At 41.3% G+C, this 18,017-nt stretch overlaps 1 protein-coding gene across 1 annotated transcript in view; it reads right to left on the bottom strand.

Annotated features, from left to right (window-relative positions):
- LOC123763725 (organic cation transporter protein-like) overlaps positions 1 to 18,017 on the bottom strand; it is a 551,940-nt gene that overhangs the window by 178,907 nt on the left and 355,016 nt on the right. Inside the window, exons 8-10 of the mRNA XM_069304407.1 lie at positions 15,439 to 15,577; positions 14,835 to 15,040; positions 6,576 to 6,736 (exon numbers count right to left, since the gene is read on the bottom strand). Of these exons, the coding sequence (XP_069160508.1) occupies positions 6,576 to 6,736; positions 14,835 to 15,040; positions 15,439 to 15,577 (506 nt within the window). The remainder of the gene's footprint in view (positions 1 to 6,575; positions 6,737 to 14,834; positions 15,041 to 15,438; positions 15,578 to 18,017) is intronic.

The following is an 18,017-nucleotide window of genomic DNA, read 5'->3' as shown; positions in this document are numbered from 1 at the left end:
AAGCATGTAGATGGGGTCGCCATGGGTTCTCCCCTTGGTGTCCTGTTTGCAAACTTCCACATGGGTACCATCGAGCAAAAAGTCTTAGTCGACATGAACTTGAAACCGGCCATATACTGCAGGTATGTTGACGACATTTTTACACAGGTACCTGATGTCAGACATCTGCAGGAGCTGAAGGAGGCATTTGAGCAGAGTTCTGTGCTGCGTTTCACTTACGAGATGGAAAAGGATGGGAAGCTGCCCTTTCTAGATGTAACAGTCATGGAAAAGAGCTGAGGTTTCCACACTGCAGTCTACACTAAGGAAACGAACATAGGAATGTGCCTAAATGCCAACAGTGACTGCCCAGACAGGTACAAGAGGAGTGTTGTTAACGCATATGTCGACCGTGCTCTAAGCCACAGCTCAGAATGGAAGCAAGTCGACGAAGAACTCTGTAGGGTAAGGCAGGTCCTAGTCAACAACGGCTTCTCCAATAGTTGCGTCGAAGACATCATAAGAAGGAAAGTGAAACGCCATGCAACCTCTGAAGAGACAACTAACACAACACCTATACCCCCTATTAGACTATTTTACAGGAACTTCTTTTCCACAGCTCATAAAACGGAGGAAAGGGTCCTGAAAGATATTGTTAATAGAAACGTTATTCCTACAGACAAAAATCAGAGGATACAACTGACGATTTACTATAAAACCAGAAAAACGGCCAGCCTACTCATGAGAAACTCTCCAGACACAAAGCAGAACGCTTTAAAAGAGACCAACGTCGTCTATGCCTTCAAATGCCCACTTGGGGACTGTAAGCTCCAAAAAAAACAGTATATAGGCAAGACAACAACATCTCTTTCTAGGCGTTTAACGATGCATAAACAACAGGGTTCCATTAAGGAACATATAATCTCTTCCCACAACCAAACCATCGCCAGAGAAATCCTAGTAAAGAACACAGAAATCATCGATAGATACAGCGATAGCAGGCGGCTTGACGTTTGCGAGGCACTACACATTAAGAAGTCAACACCAGCAATTAACAGCCAATTAATGCACAACTATATTCTACCCACCTCAAGACTCCGCTCCAATATAGAAGCATCAAGAAATATGGACCAATAGGCTTTCAACAATCACTTCCATTTCAATACCCATTGTTTCGTGTTCTGTCTTGTGTTGATGATATTAATACCCTATTAATGCCACCTCATGTTCAGTCTTGTGTTGATGAAATTAATACCCTATTAATGCCACCTCACCCCATCCACCTCACTCAAATGTAGATATAAACAAAATCAGAGATGTGTAAGTTCTATTCAGTTGTGTATTTGTAAACTAAAGTCTTTGAAAATGTAATAAGTTTTACGAAACACGCTCGTGTCGTGTCAGACTAGAAATAAAAATGAATTTTGGAGAATTGATTTTTGAATTACCTCCAACAGTGAAAAGAAATGTACGAAAGATTGAGAAAATTCGTGTTAGAATTATTAATATATATATATATATATATATATATATATATATATATATATATATATATATATATATATATATATATATATATATATATATATTGTTGGGGTTCTCAGTTCTCACTCTACTCGGTGAGCAACCTTAACTGTACTTAATCCTGGCAAGGTCGCCAATGTCGGGGTTTATATTCTATTCTTACTCTGGGGTGACCACCAGTTATCTCAAGGTCACTCACCGTAGCCCAGTGGGTCTTCACTCTAATCCTCTCGGCGCCATTGCACGCCAGGAGAGTATCCCAGTCAATCCCAACCGGCCTTCTGATTGAGAAGGAGTGGGAACACACTTCTTGTTTACTTAACTGTTGTGTGGCCCGCCCCAACCATAGGGCTTTACTATTAACCACAAGGTCGCCAACTGGTGTTTTCGGTGTCCAGTAACACCTCAGTGGACTGGTTGAATTAGTGGTAGCCTTGGCAAGGTCACACTCAAAAGATCAGGAATCCGGCAGGTACTTACTCTTATCACTCTTTGCTTTCCAGTATAATATAGCCACAAGATCAATGGAGGGGATGATATAAACACAAAAGTAATTTTGTATTTTACTTAAAATGCATGAAAGATGTCACAAGGTCAATCAATAAATAGATCAGCTGATCCTGGCTGTGGCCGGTAGTTCCCACGAATATTATGCACTCACTAAGTGGCAACACCTCCCCCTCTCGTCAATGTCAAGAACAGCTGATTGCCTGGCTCCGCGCGAAAGTTTATTGCTTGTTTTCTAGATTCACCAGCGCTGTTTCTTTAAGTTCTCCAATATTACTAGAAACTCGCACACTCGAGATTGGCAACAATAGCACGTATTACTTAGTTACACTGTACTCGGGCTCAAATATTCATTTCTACAATCAATGCGACAATGACTCACTGTAATGGTTTTACCTGCCCTTCGTTCAATGATATATTATGAAGTATTTAACACTGGAGTTTTCAGTACTTTCTCTCGTGGGCGATAACACAATAATTCACTGTAGTCACAAATGACTAATCACTGCATGAACACAGACATATATAATGTATATAAATCAGACATCAATAAATGGTAAATAAATAGTTTCTGGGCACATAGCCTAACCTCCAAATACTGGCATAATATTATAAATAATTTATCACTATATGTTCTCATCACAGTCTCTAGAAAGATATACAAAACACAGTAAATTTATCACTTGTTCTGGGTGCCTGTACACACCAATAATAAACATGAATATTACAAGTACTCTTGATAGTACTATCCTGCACACTGGTGCCTTACTGTGACATGGGTGAGACTTGCCCACGACATATAAAATCCTCAGGCTAGATAATATAGCCGAATAATATAGCTAACTAAAGGGGAATGGGGAGGGAAACTAGAAACACCTACTTCAACCTATCCTCCGATGAGAGTTGAGTTGTAGCTCCTGGTCCTCATGTCGGGAACGCCCCCACACACACGTTGTCGTGTCCTACTGGAACCACTCGTCGTCCCACCGTTTAGTGCGTCGTCTCCGTGCCTTCTTCCCTGCAGGTCCGTGCTCCTTCTCGACTTCTGGTAGGGTTGGAGTCGGTCTCCTGGCCGTCGTCTTCTCCCAGCAACGGCTGCCGCCTACGTCTCGGCTGCAGTCGTCCGGATTCCCAGCTAGTCCTCTTCTTCCTCTGCTACCCTGTGGCTCTGGACAGCCACTACGCCGTCACGATTGGGTGAACTGCTTCAGACGTCGCCTACGTCACTGCACAGACTTCACTTCTTCTTGCACAGTACCTGACTGGAGCACTTGTTGCTCAATAACCGTCGATTCCCTCTCTGGTTCAACACATGAACTAGGGAAGACCTCACAGAGTACTGGCAGACTTCAGGTGACGCGTAAATCCACGGGAGCGGGAAACAACTGTCAAACTGACAGGACCAATCGTCGCACGTCCAACCTCCTTCACGTGTCGTGTCTGACTGCTGGCGCCAGCGCGGCGCGCTGCCCGGACCCCCTTCCTTCGTGACGTCACTTTCGCCATGGGAAGTTCTCATTGGCTCCCGGTGCCACTGACGTCACACAGTTTTGGCGGGGAAACAGGAGAGCCAGCGCCATCTTGGCTTCCTAAAGGGCCTAAACCACAGGCCAAAATATTATTGTTTCACAAATTTCTCGGCTCTCCGAGAACACTCCACTCTCCCACATATATCAAATTGAAGCCTGCGACGTAGAGAACGCTTGGGAAAAGTGGACATGACTCTTACTGCAGGCGTGGGAGAAATATAAGGGGGGGGGGGGGGGAACACCGTCACAATATATATATATATATATATATATATATATATATATATATATATATATATATATATATATATATATATATATATATATATATATATATGTCGTACCTAGTAGCCAGAACGCACTTCTCAGCCTACTATGCAAGGCCCGATTTGCCTAATAAGCCAAGTTTTCATGAAATAATAGTTTTTCGACAACCTAACCTACCTAACCTAACCTAACCTAACATTTTCGGCTACCTAACCTAACCTAACCTATAAAGATAGGTTAGGTTAGGTTAGGTAGGGTTGGTTAGGTTCGGTCATATATCTGCATTAATTTTATCTCCAATAAAAAAAAATTGACCTCATAAATAATGAAATGGGTAGCTTTATCATTTCATAAGAAAAAAATTAGAGAAAATATATTAATTCAGGAAAACTTGGCTTATTAGGCAAATCGGGCCTTGCATAGTAGGCCGAGAAGTGCGTTCTGGCTACTAGGTACGACATATATATATATATATATATATATATATATATATATATATATATATATATATATATATATATATATATATATGTCGTACCTAGTAGCCAGAACGCACTTCTCTGCCTACTATGCAAGGCCCTATTTGCCTAATAAGCCAAGTTTTCATGAATTAATTGTTTTTCGACTACCTAACCTAACTTTTTCGGTTTATTGATTCCAACAATAACAGTGAACAACACTATAAGCTCTGGCCCTACAAGAGGGCTAAAGTCTTAGTATTATAAGACAGAGCTCTATACCTTCATCCTTACAAAATAAAGGTAGGTTGGTGGTGTAGTAACTAGAGAGTGAATCCAATGTCTTTTTGTGCTACTAACCCCAATATATTGCAAGTGCGGTTACAACCAAGAGCTCACGAGCTCACCTCAGTAAGTTAATTACTTGCCACTTAAATAAATTATACATACTAGGTTAACCAATATCCAACTAATATTGATATATTGCAATTGCTTCACAATAAATTAAAGTATACATTTACAATAGATCAATTTATATCATTACATAATCTTGTAATTGTTTATAATAATTCATATGTGGCAAGATACCAGAACAAAAGGATAGGCGAAAATAATATGAAGCTGTATCAGTGCTGCTGCATTTATACATATTAATTTTTACCAAGTGGTCAGTGGAGATTTTATCATTGAACAGGTTCATGAAAGCAGCCCATTTCTATTGGATCACTTTGAAAACTGAGCCAATTAGGGAACACAGAATACATATTGTCCAAGAAGAAAACAACAGTTTCCCAGTGGCTAGTTAGTTCCTTATTTTAGGAAGTCTGAAGATAAAAAGATTCCCACAATATGTTCTCACCATCCGTTCCTCTCCCACAATATCTCTTTACCGGAAACATCCCTTATCTCCCACCATAGAATCATTAAGCTTCCTTACACCAAGAAATGTCCTTCCAATACAGAGTTCCCACCATACTCCCGAAACAATTAAAATTTCTCTACCTTTTTATGCTCCCAGCATCATTTTCCTTCAGACTCATCAGCACAATTTTGAACGATATAATCAAAATACAATGAATAGCATTACACAGAGAGTAATCACACTAAAGTGATGTATCAATGTGCAAATCCGTAAATTTATCCTTTTCACTGATTTTACGTAAATTTAAGAAAATGTACGGATTTTCTCATTGATACATCACGTTAGTGTGATTACTCTCTGTGCTTTGAAAGAGGAGTGTTAGCTGTAGAACATTCATGGATGACAGAGCCGGAGTGCATGGGGGATTTTGTGAAACCCTGGTTCGGCTTCAGTGGAAGCCCCCAGGAACCCTCGTGGGTGTTGTAGTACTCCAGGTTGCACTCCTTTTATCATGTCGAGACTTAAATAGTTGTCTGGACCGTGTGTCTGGAAATATGTAGCTCATAGATTCGAATCCTCATCACAGCTACTACGGATTTTCTCAATGAATAACATTACAAATGATGTATTAAAGGAAAGTTAAGCAAGGTTAAGTTAAGTGTTTGGGTGAGTTAATGTTTACAGATAGAGGCTGGAGGTAAATAAAGCATGCTTCCAGTCATTGTTTCGATCGCAGTATGCATAACAATTAAAAAATAAACCACACATGAACAATGCGGAAAGGTCTATGAGTATTGTTTATAAAATGTTAGAATGCTGCTATTGGCATAATAGTAAGAACTATCATAACTGAAAATAATGAGGTGTAATCATAAATGAACACATTAATATTATCATATCTGAAAGAGTTGCCGCACTTCCAAGCTGAAGTTGAAATTATTTGTTTAATATATAGTTTAAATACCCTCGCCCGGAATTTCATATCCGTTCTCTCAACTAATATATCTCTCATTTTGTGCTATATGGTCCTCAACGTACAAATTACAAAGTACTATGAAAAGTAGTGGCTCCCAAAAATTTACGTTTTCTATGCATATATATATAGGTTAGGTTAGGTTGGTGGTGGCTCCTGTTCATACATATCTGATTAGGGCACGCTATTTCTTACGTATGTTAAGGCCAATCTTGAGAAGGTGTTGGATTTATGCCGTCTCACCAGCGAACTAATTCACTGTTCATAATCATGTTAGATAAAGTTATAAAGTAAATACATTTAAATAATGGTAATTCACATGTAGAGCCTTCGTGTCCAGGTACACCTAAAACTGTCGAAACATTCATCGGAGACAAACGGTTGTAGGTGTACCTGTCAAGCCCATGGTATACCCAAGATCCACGCTTGGGTATGCAACGTCTAGACTACACCAAGGACTGAGGCTGAAGGTTTACCTGTAGGGACGGCGAGGTCGAGGATGAGGAGGATCCCGGACAGCAGGAAGGCCGCCCCGGTGAGCTGACGGCGGCCAAGACGCGTGGCCAAGGGAATGGTCAGCAGGATGGCCGAGCCGTCCATCACTCCCGACAGCGCCACGTATAAGAACGGGTTGTTGCTGCTCGCGGTAAAGTTACTGAACGTTAGTTGTCACAATGCATGTTGTATTTGCATGTCTTTGGTCATGGTCACAGGTGCTTGTTGCATTACTGTGTGTATTTGTTCATGGTCACAGGTGCTTGTTTCATTACTGTGTGTATTTGTCCATGGTCACAGGTGCTTGTTTCATTGCTGCGTGTATTTGTCCATGGTCACAGGTGCTTGTTGCATTGCTGTGTGTATTTGTTCATGGTCACAGGTGCTTGTTTCATTACTGTGTGTATTTGTCCATGGTCACAGGTGCTTGTTTCTTTACTGTGTGTATTTGTTCATGGTCACAGGTGCTTGTTTCATTGCTGTGTGTATTTGTCCATGGTCACAGGTGCTTGTTGCATTACTGTGTGTATTTGTTCATGGTCACAGGTGCTTGTTTCATTACTGTGTGTATTTGTCCATGGTCACAGGTGCTTGTTTCATTGCTGTGTGTATTTGTCCATGGTCACAGGTGCTTGTTTCATTACTGTGTGTATTTGTCCATGGTCACAGTTGCTTGTTGCATTACTGTGTGTCTTTGCTCATGGTCACAAGTGCTTGTTGCATTACTGTGTGTCTTTGCTCATGGTCACAAGTGCTTGTTGCATTGCTGTGCATCTTATGTATATGTTCATATGAGGTTTATGCACGAGTGTCCGTACACAACATAAAATAGACTGGTGGTTGATGCATGGGTGTGTGTACCTGTCCATCATAACAAGGTTGTCTGTCGTAACACCGACAGATCCACATAACGGTCTGACCGTGAGCATTATCAAAGGTGCATGTTGCATAACATCAAAAGCATACATTATCATGACGACTGTAAGCAGTGTGTGGAAGCAGTATTTACACTTATTATTCATAACTGCAAGTTAATGAATAATAACCACTGTCGGCCAGATCACCAAAAGTTATCCCACCACCGAAAATGTAGCAGGATAATGGGAGTGGGGATTGACTCAGCATTCCGCACATCTGTACTATGTGCTTCCTGGGCCGAGTATCAGCTGAGCTAAAGTGCTTGCAGGATCGAGACTCAGAGTATTTAAAGTCCTTGCCAGGACGAGCGTCAGTTATCTAAAGTACTTGCAGGGTACAGCGTCAGCTTATCTAAAGTGTTATCAGGTGTGACTGTCAGCTTATCTAAAGTTTTTTTAGGGTTGAGTGTAAGCTTAGCAGAAGGACTTAGAGGGTCGAATGTCAAATTCTAATGTGCTCACGGATTCGAGTGTCGGCTGATGTAACCTGCAGTCAGGATATGTAGAGTGGTTGCAGGGAGGAGCACAAGCTAATATAATGTGCATGAAGAGAACAGTGTCAGCTTATTTAAACTTCATGTAGGACCGAGTGGCAGCTTATCAAAAGTTCTTGGAGGGTCGATTATCAGCTTAATCTACAGTGCTTGTACGGTCGAGTCTGCCTGTTTAAAATGCTTCCTGGGTCGAGTCTCAGCCTATGTACATTACTTACAGGGTCGAATGTCAGCCTATGTACATTACTTAAAGGGTCCAGTGTCAGCCAATGTAAATTACTTACAGGGTCGAGTGTCAGCTTATGTAACTTACAAGGTCGTGTGTCAGCCTATGTATTCCACTTAAAGGGTCGAGTGTCAACCTATATATATTACTTGCAGGGTCGAGTGTCAGCCTAAATAAATTACTTGCAGGGTCGAGTGTCAGCCTATGTATATTATTTACAGGGTCGAGTGTCAGCCTATATAAATTACTTACAGGGTCGAGTGCCAGCCTATGAATATTAAAGGGTCGAGTGTCAGCCAATGTAAATTATTTACAGGGTCGAGTGCCAACCTATGAATATTATAGGGTCGAGTGTCAGCCAATGTACATTACTTACAGGGTCGAGTGTCAGCCTATATAAATTACTTAGAGGATCGAGTGTCAGCCTAGGTATATTATAGGGTCCAGTGTCAGCCAATGTAAATTACTTACAGGGTCGAGTGTCAGCTTATATAAATTACTTACAGGGTCGAGTGTCAGCCTATATAAATTACTTATAGGGTCGAGTGTCAGCCAATGAAAGTTATTTACATGGTCGAGTGTCAACCTTTGCATATTACTTACAGGGTCGAGTGTCAGCCTATGTATACCACTTACAGGGTCGAGTGTCAGCCTATGCGTATTACTTACAGGATCTAGTGTCAGCCTATGCATATTACAGGGTCGAGTGTCAGCCTATGTATATTATAGGGTCAAGTATCAGCCAATGTAAATTACTTTCAGGGTCGAGTGTCAGCCTATATATATTACTTACAGAGTTGAGTGTCAGCATATGTATATTACAGGGTCGAGTGTTAGCCTATGTATGTTATAGGTCGAGTGTCACCCAATGTAAAAGTCTTACAGTGTCGAGTGTTAGCCTATGTAAATTACTCACAGGGTCGAGTGTCAGCCTATGAAAATTACTTACAAGGTCGAGTGTCGGCTTATGTATGTTATAGGGTCCAGCGTCAGCCAATGTATATTACTTACAGAGTCGAGTGTCAGCCTATATTTATTACTTACAGGGGTCGGCTGATGTAACCTGCAGTCAGGATATGTAGAGTGGTTGCAGGGAGGAGCACAAGCTAATATAATGTGCATGAAGAGAACAGTGTCAGCTTATTTAAACTTCATGTAGGACCGAGTGGCAGCTTATCAAAAGTTCTTGGAGGGTCGATTATCAGCTTAATCTACAGTGCTTGTACGGTCGAGTCTGCCTGTTTAAAATGCTTCCTGGGTCGAGTCTCAGCCTATGTACATTACTTACAGGGTCGAATGTCAGCCTATGTACATTACTTAAAGGGTCCAGTGTCAGCCAATGTAAATTACTTACAGGGTCGAGTGTCAGCTTATGTAACTTACTTACAAGGTCGTGTGTCAGCCTATGTATTCCACTTAAAGGGTCGAGTGTCAACCTATATATATTACTTGCAGGGTCGAGTGTCAGCCTAAATAAATTACTTGCAGGGTCGAGTGTCAGCCTATGTATATTATTTACAGGGTCGAGTGTCAGCCTATATAAATTACTTACAGGGTCGAGTGCCAGCCTATGAATATTAAAGGGTCGAGTGTCAGCCAATGTAAATTATTTACAGGGTCGAGTGCCAACCTATGAATATTATAGGGTCGAGTGTCAGCCAATGTACATTACTTACAGGGTCGAGTGTCAGCCTATATAAATTACTTAGAGGATCGAGTGTCAGCCTAGGTATATTATAGGGTCCAGTGTCAGCCAATGTAAATTACTTACAGGGTCGAGTGTCAGCTTATATAAATTACTTACAGGGTCGAGTGTCAGCCTATATAAATTACTTATAGGGTCGAGTGTCAGCCAATGAAAGTTATTTACATGGTCGAGTGTCAACCTTTGCATATTACTTACAGGGTCGAGTGTCAGCCTATGTATACCACTTACAGGGTCGAGTGTCAGCCTATGCGTATTACTTACAGGATCTAGTGTCAGCCTATGTATATTACAGGGTCGAGTGTCAGCCTATGTATATTAAAGGGTCGAGTGTCATCCAATGTAAATGACTTACAGGGTCGGGTGTCAGCCAATGTAAATTACTTACAGGGCCGAGTGTCAGCCTATGTATATTATTTATAGGGTCGAGTGTCAGCCTATGTATATTACTTGCAGGGTCGAGTGTCAGCCTAGGTATATTACTTACAGAGTCGAGTGTCAGCCTAGGTATACCACTTACAGGGTCGAGTGTCAACCTATGTACATTACTTACAGGGTCGAGTGTCAGCCAATAAAAATTACTTACATGGTCGAGTGTCAACCTATGTATATTCCTTACAGGGTCGAGTGTGAACCTATGTATATTCCTTACAGGGTGGAGTGTCAGCCTATGTATATTACTTACAGGGTCGAGTGTCAGCCTAAGAATATTACTTTCAGGGTCGAGTGTCAGCCTATGTATATTACTTACAGGGTGGAGTGTCAGCCTATGTATATTACTTACAGGGTCGAATGTCAGCCTATGTATATTACTTACAGGGTCGAGTGTCACCCTATGTATATTATTTACAGGGTAGAGTGTCAGCTGATGTATATTACAGGGTCGAATGTCAGCCTATGTATAATATTTACAGAGTCGAGTGTTATCCTATGTAAATTACTTACAGGGTCGAGTGTCAGCCTAAGAATATATTACTTTCAGGGTCGAGTGTCAACCTATGTATATTACTTTCAGGGTTGAGTGTCCGCCTATGTATATTACTTACAGGGTGGAGTGTCAGCCTATGTATATTACTTACAGGGTTGAGTGTCAGCCTATGTATATTACTTACAGGGTGGAGTGTCAGCCTATGTATATTACTTACAGGGTCGAATGTCAGCCTATGTATATTACTTACAGGGTTGAGTGTCAGTATATGTATATTACAGGGTCGAGTGTCAGCCTATGTATATTATAGGGTCAAGTATCAGCCAATGTAAATTACTTACAGGGTCGAGTGTCAGCCTATATATATTACTTACAGAGTTGAGTGTCAGCATATGTATATTACAGGGTCGAGTGTTAGCCTATGTATGTTATAGGTCGAGTGTCACCCAATGTAAAAGTCTTACAGTGTCGAGTGTTAGCCTATGTAAATTACTCACAGGGTCGAGTGTCAGCCTATGAAAATTACTTACAAGGTCGAGTGTCGGCTTATGTATATTATAGGGTCCAGCGTCAGCCAATGTATATTACTTACAGAGTCGAGTGTCAGCCTATATTTATTACTTACAGGGGTCGAGTGTCAGCATATGTATATTATTTACAGGGTCGAGTGTCAGAAAATGTATATTCCTTACAGGGTCGAGTGTCAACCAATGTAAATTACCTACAGTGTCGAGTGTCAGCCAATGTACATTACCTACAGGGTCGAGCGTCAGGCTATGTACATTACTTACAGGGTCGAGTGTCAGCCTAAGTTCATTACTTGCAGGGTCGAGTGTAAGCCAATGTAAATTACATACAGCGTCGAGTGTCAGCCTATGTATATTACAGGGTCGAGTGTCAGCCTATGTATATTACAGGGTCGAGTGTCAGCCTATGTATATTACTTTCAAGGTCGAGTGTCAGCCTAAGTACATTACTTACAGGGTCGAGTGTCAGTCAATATAAATTACTTACAGGGTTGAGTGTCAGCCTATGTATAATACTTACAGGGTCGAGTGTCAGTCTATGTATATTACTTGCAGGATCGAGTGTCAGCCTATGTATATTGCTTACAGGGTCGAGTGTCAGCTTTTGTATATTATAGGGTGGAGTGTTATCCAGTATAAATGACTTACAGGGTCGAGTGTCAGCCTATGTACATTACTTACAGGGTTGAGTGCCAGCCTATGTATATTATAGGGTCGAGTGTCAGCCTATGAATATTACTTACAGGGTTGAGTGTCAGTATATGTATATTACAGGGTCGAGTGTTATCCAATGTATATTCCTTACAGGGTCGAGTGTCAGCCTATGTAAATTACTTACAAGGTCGAGTGTAATCCTATGTATATTATATACAGGTTCGTATGTCAGCTTATGTATATTACAGGGTCGAATGTCAGCCTATGCATATTATTTACAGAGTCGAGTGCTAGCCTATGTAAATTACTTTCAGTGTCGAGTGTCAGCCAATGTACATTACCTACAGGGTCGAGCGTCAGGCTATGTACATTACTTACAGGGTCGAGTGTCAGCTTATGTACATTACTTGCAGAGTCGAGTGTAAGCCATTGTAAATTACTTACAGCGTCGAGTGTCAGCCTATGTATGTTACAGGGTCGAGTGTCAGCCTATGTATATTAATTACAAGGTCAAGTGTCAGCCTAAGTACATTACTTACAGGGTCGAGTGTCACCCAATATAAATTACTTACATGGTCGAGTGTCAGCCTATGTATGTTACCTACAGGGTCGAGTGTCAACCTATGTATATTACTTACAGGGTCGAGTGTCAACCTATGTATATTACTTACATGGTCGAGTGTCAGCCTATGTAAATTATTTACAGGGTCGAGTGTCAGGCTATGTACATTACTTACAGGGTCGAGAGTCAGCCTATGTACATTAATTACAGGGTCGAGTGTAAGCCAATGTAAATTACTTACAGCATCGAGTGTCAGCCTATGTATATTACAGGGTCGAGTGTCAGTCTATGTATATTACTTACAGAGTCGAGTGTCAGCATATGTATATTACAGGGTCGAGTGTCATCCAATGTATACTACTTACAGGGTCGAGTGTCAGCCTATGTATATTACTTACAGAGTCGAGTATCAGCCTATGTATACCACTTACAGGGTTGAGTGTCAGCCTATGTATATTACTTACAGGGTCGAGTGTCAGCCTATGTATATTACTGACAGGGTCGAGTGTCAGCCAATGTATATTACTTAAAGGGTCGAGTGTCAACCTATGTAAATTACTTACATGGTCGAGTGTCACCCTATGTATATTATTCCAGTACTCATATAGTAATTAAGTGTTCCAGTACTCATATAGTAATTACAGAGTTCAGCATACCTTATCCCAGGAGGGCGAAAGTCAGTCAGTATGGGACATTCTACAATGTAATGTTCAAGAGAGTGCATGTTTTCTCTTTCACAAAGTTGACACATTGTGTACTCGACGTTTGGGTTTTGAGAAAGCTGCCAGATACGTCTATATCCCAGGCGTATTCTGGCCACTATAACATCACATTGCCGGGTTCTTGTTCGATTAACGCAAACCAGACTCTGTAAACCCAATACTATATACCGGATTGAACGGCCAATGACTCGATAAATACAGCATCAGTTAACGATCTGAAACTCGGTTGTTAGGACCAGCGGAACGGTAAATAAGAGGTTTTTAAATCGAGTGGATGCTCGATTTAAGATTAAATCGATAAAATCAATACTCTCCTAGAAGTTACCATTGATCGGCTTGGTTGTAGCTATAAGTTTTCCCTGGAAGTTTATATATCCACCAATACTGACCTGACCAAATCTGAGCTGTCAGAAAATCTTTTTTGCACGCCTATGTGATGAAAAGTAACAAAAAAATCAGGAATTTACAGATAAATGAATCACATGTGTTCAAAAATTGTCAAAATATTTCTTTCAAATGTTATACTGCTAGAAATCTTAGCCAAATATACCAAGTTTGCCCTCTGTCAGAATGTAATCGTAATACCACTTTCCAATAAAATGGACAAGAGGTGTTTTTAACCCTTAGAGGGCACAATTACCTTAGAATTGGATAATAACTACTCGGTAGTTATTATGGGCCTCGTAGCCTGGTGGATAGCGCGCAGGACTCGTGATTCTGTGGCGCGGGTTCGATTCCCGCACGAGGCAGAAACAAATGGGCAAAGTTTCTTTCACCCTGAATGCCCCTGTTACCTAGCAGTAAATAGGTACCTGGGTGCTAGTCAGCTGTCACGGGCTGCTTCCTGGGGGTGGAGGCCTGGTCGAGGACCGGGCCGCGGGGACACTAAAAAAAGCCCCGAAATCATCTCAAGATAACCTCAAGAAGATAGGTAATTGTTTTGGTTAAGTCTCTTCTTTGCAATGAAAGTTGCAAATATTAAAAAAATCCCCCATGTTTATAAAGAATTAAAAATTAATTCAATTCTGATATGAATATATTTGAGAAATTTAAAAAGATTCATACATTATCTTTTGTTGTAGAAAGCCGAGAAAACCTCATAAATATTGGTCAATGAAGAACACAAAAAATGATCTTCTATAAAATAATCTGATTAATATTTTTAGGTGCAATGATGCCACAAGTTTAGAAATTTATTAGGTAATAATATGGTTCCCTCTTTAGTCTAAAACTGAAAGTCTTAGTAAAAAAAAACGGATCAGGAAAAGGTAACCTTATCCAATTGCTTCTGTCGTTAACCCAGATGAACCTCATATGTCACATGACGTAAACCGTCGTGTGTAGGTTAATAAGCTTACCAAACTAAAACTTGATCCACTGGGAACATACAGCTTGTCTCACTCTACCGGCTACTTAAATTAATATCAGTTATTTGCGCCCCCCTCCCACACACACACACACACTGTAGCATTGTGGAAATCATTACATTGACGTGTGAAGGGTACCTGGTAAAGTTATTGGCGTTGAGAATGACGCCGAAGTAGAGGAAGCTGTGGAGGAGCCAGACGAGCGGGGTGACCAGGAGGATGGTGCGCATGCCGGGCAGGTGCAGGTACCCCCAACACTGCTGGAGACCCACTCTTACCCTACCAACCCCTACCGCAGCGTCCTCACCAACCCTCACCGCTGCTTTCCTCTCATTCTCAGTCTGCTTTAGAGAGAATTTTGGATGAGTTTTCAGTCATAATGCTTATACATAATGTTTCGGTGTACGATTAAACGGATATTCCAGAAATTATTTTTTCTTGAACAGCAATTGTATTGTTGTCTGATTACTATGTTGTGAAACCGAATTTTCCAGAGAAAATACTGAGGCAATATGATATGATGGAACTGGCATCCCAGACACATGCACTACCGACTGAACCATGATGATATGAGTTGAATCCCATGCGTTACCTCAATATATTCTCATAGATACATCACGTAATTTTGATTTTATTGTAGAACTTTCTTGTAAATCTTTATGATAGAAAATTTCAAAGTAGTTGTCTCTAAATTTAGCAGCTTCACGCATGAGGAAGAAAAAAAGAAAACTTATTCACTTGCATTTGTAAGTTTGTGGATGGTGGCGAGAAGTGTGGGGGAGAGAGTGGCGCGGTTGTGTTGGAAAGCCGAGGTGAGCATGTGGGCGGCCTCGGCGCCTCGTCCGTGTTGCACCAGCCAGCGGGGCGACTCCTTCATGATGCTGTCCTCACCACCACACAACCGAACAATACACAACATAACACATGTTAATAATTAAATATGAACCGATCTTATTTGAAAGACGGAGGGAGGCATTCCAGGTCGTCTTATACAGCGTGTGTTGTAGATGTCTTATAAAGGGGGAAAAGGGAGTGGCGGAGCGGAGGAAGATAGGAAAAGGAAGGCAGGAAAAAGAGAAAGCGGGAGAGAAATGGAAATGGAAAGAGGAGGGGGAGAAACCCCGGCACCTCTGGGTACCCTATCCAATATTAAATCAATTTAACAACGTGATTTCACAGTCGTAAGGAGCAGGCGTCTTTAAGAAAATCAACTTGTGAGGAGTTCCTAGAATATTATATGATAAATATCCGTTTCCTAAACTACAGACAAAGTGAAATATATATCTCATCTTCTTAACTAAGCTGGACAGAAGTGAAGGTAAGTGCACGCGATGAGACAGTGTGGGACAGTTGTCATATATTCGGACACAGTGCCAGAAAATGTTTTCGTCCTTATGACCTGCTTCTGACATGCGGCAAAGTCTTACCTTTTATGTGTATTGCAACCTTTAAAATGCATAGAAGCCTGGGTTAATATTTATCCATCTAATGCCTAAGCCACAGTGACGCCGGACATTGGATTTTAACAAACGTATTACAAGGAAACACACAGCTGTTGACAGAGAACAGCACATGGTTAGAGACCAACGCGGGGGAGCATATTGGTAATTACTAACCAGGGGAGCACATGGGTAATGACCGACCAGGGGAGAACATGGGTAATGACCGACCAGGGGAGCACATGGGTAATGACCGACCAGGGGAGAACATGGGTAATGACTGACCAGGGGAGAACATGGGTAATGACCGACCAGGGGAGAACATGGGTTCTGCATGAGAAGATGCAGACAATAAATAGGCTAGAGAGAGGTGAGGAGCAAAATGTAGTAGAGGAGATAGTAGGAATAAGAACTGCAGAGGGCCTATTGGCCCATACGAGGCAGCTTTAAATATAACCACCAAATGAGAAGGAGATAAGGCAGAGACTAGTAAGGGAACGTAAAGAAAACAAAGAACAGAAAAGAGAGAAGAGAGAAACAAAAGGAAAGAGAAAGAAAGATAAATGGAAGGGTAAGCTCACGTCACGTTAGGTCACGTTTGTTAGAAAGATTAAAGCATTTAATAAGTATATACTGTTCCCTTTCACAGTATATACTTAAATGCTCTTATCTTGTGTAAATAGGCAGCAGACAAGTTCGTCCCAGTCGAAGAAAGAAGTGAAATGCAGACGAGAAACCCATGGTTTAATCAGAGATGTAAACTAGCAAAGAAACTAAGTACAAGGGCGTGGAGAAACTATACAAATATTAGAACACTAGTGAGCATAGAGAGATACCAGAGCGCCAAGAATGAATACGTCAGGGTGAGAAGAGAGGCAGACAGACAATATGAAAAGGACATAGCAAGCAAGGCAAAGACTCAACCTAAATTGTTGCACAGCCACATCAGGATAAAAAATAATAGTGAAGGAACTGGTGATGAAACTGAGGACAGTTGTAGACAAATTCACTTCAAAGGACAAAGAAGTGTACGAAGAACTCAATACGAAATTCCATGTCTTTACAGTAGAACAAGGGGAAGTCCCAGAGATAAGAGGGGGAATATCTAACCAAACACCTCTAGATGAGTTTGTGAGTACCATTGGGGAGGTGAGGAAAAATAATGCTAGAGTTGAAAGTGACAAAGGCTAATGGCCCAGATAGAATCTCACCTTGGATACTGAAGGAAGGAGCAGAAGCTCTGTGCCAGCCACTCGCCATGGTGTATAACAAATCACTGGTAACAGGCGATCTGCCAAACATTTGGAATACGGCTAATGTAGTCGCAATATTCAAGAAGGGTGATAGACAGGAGGCACTAAACTCCAGGCCAGTGTTATTAACTTGCATACCATGCAAGGTGATAGAGAAGATTGTTCGAAAAAAGCTATTAGAACTTCTGGAGCAGAAGAACTTTTTATTACAACATCAGCATGGGTTCTGGGATGGCAAATCATGCCTCACAGGATTAATTGAATTCTATGACTTGGCAACAAAATTCAGGAAAGAAAGAGAGGGCAACGCAGGCTGCATATTTTCGGATTGCTAGAAAGCCTTTGACACAGTGCCACATAAGAGACTAGTGCACAAACTAGAGATGCAGGCAGGAGTGAATGAGTGGCTCCACTGGAAAAGGGAGTACCTAACCAACAGAAGACAGCGAGTTGCTGTGAGAGGTGAGGTCTCGGAGTTGCGAGGCGTCACAAGTGGAGTTCCTCGGGAATCAGTTCTTGGACTTACACTGTTCCTAATATATGTAAATGTTCTCCCAGAGGGAATAGACTCGTTCCTCTCATTGTTTGCTGATGATGCAGCCTCAACAATTATGAGGAGGATTAAGACA

This window comes from Procambarus clarkii, chromosome 52 (genome assembly GCF_040958095.1).
Source record: "Procambarus clarkii isolate CNS0578487 chromosome 52, FALCON_Pclarkii_2.0, whole genome shotgun sequence".
In the NCBI taxonomy this organism is placed as follows: domain Eukaryota; kingdom Metazoa; phylum Arthropoda; class Malacostraca; order Decapoda; family Cambaridae; genus Procambarus; species Procambarus clarkii.
This window is presented reverse-complemented; position numbering and strand designations above follow the sequence as displayed.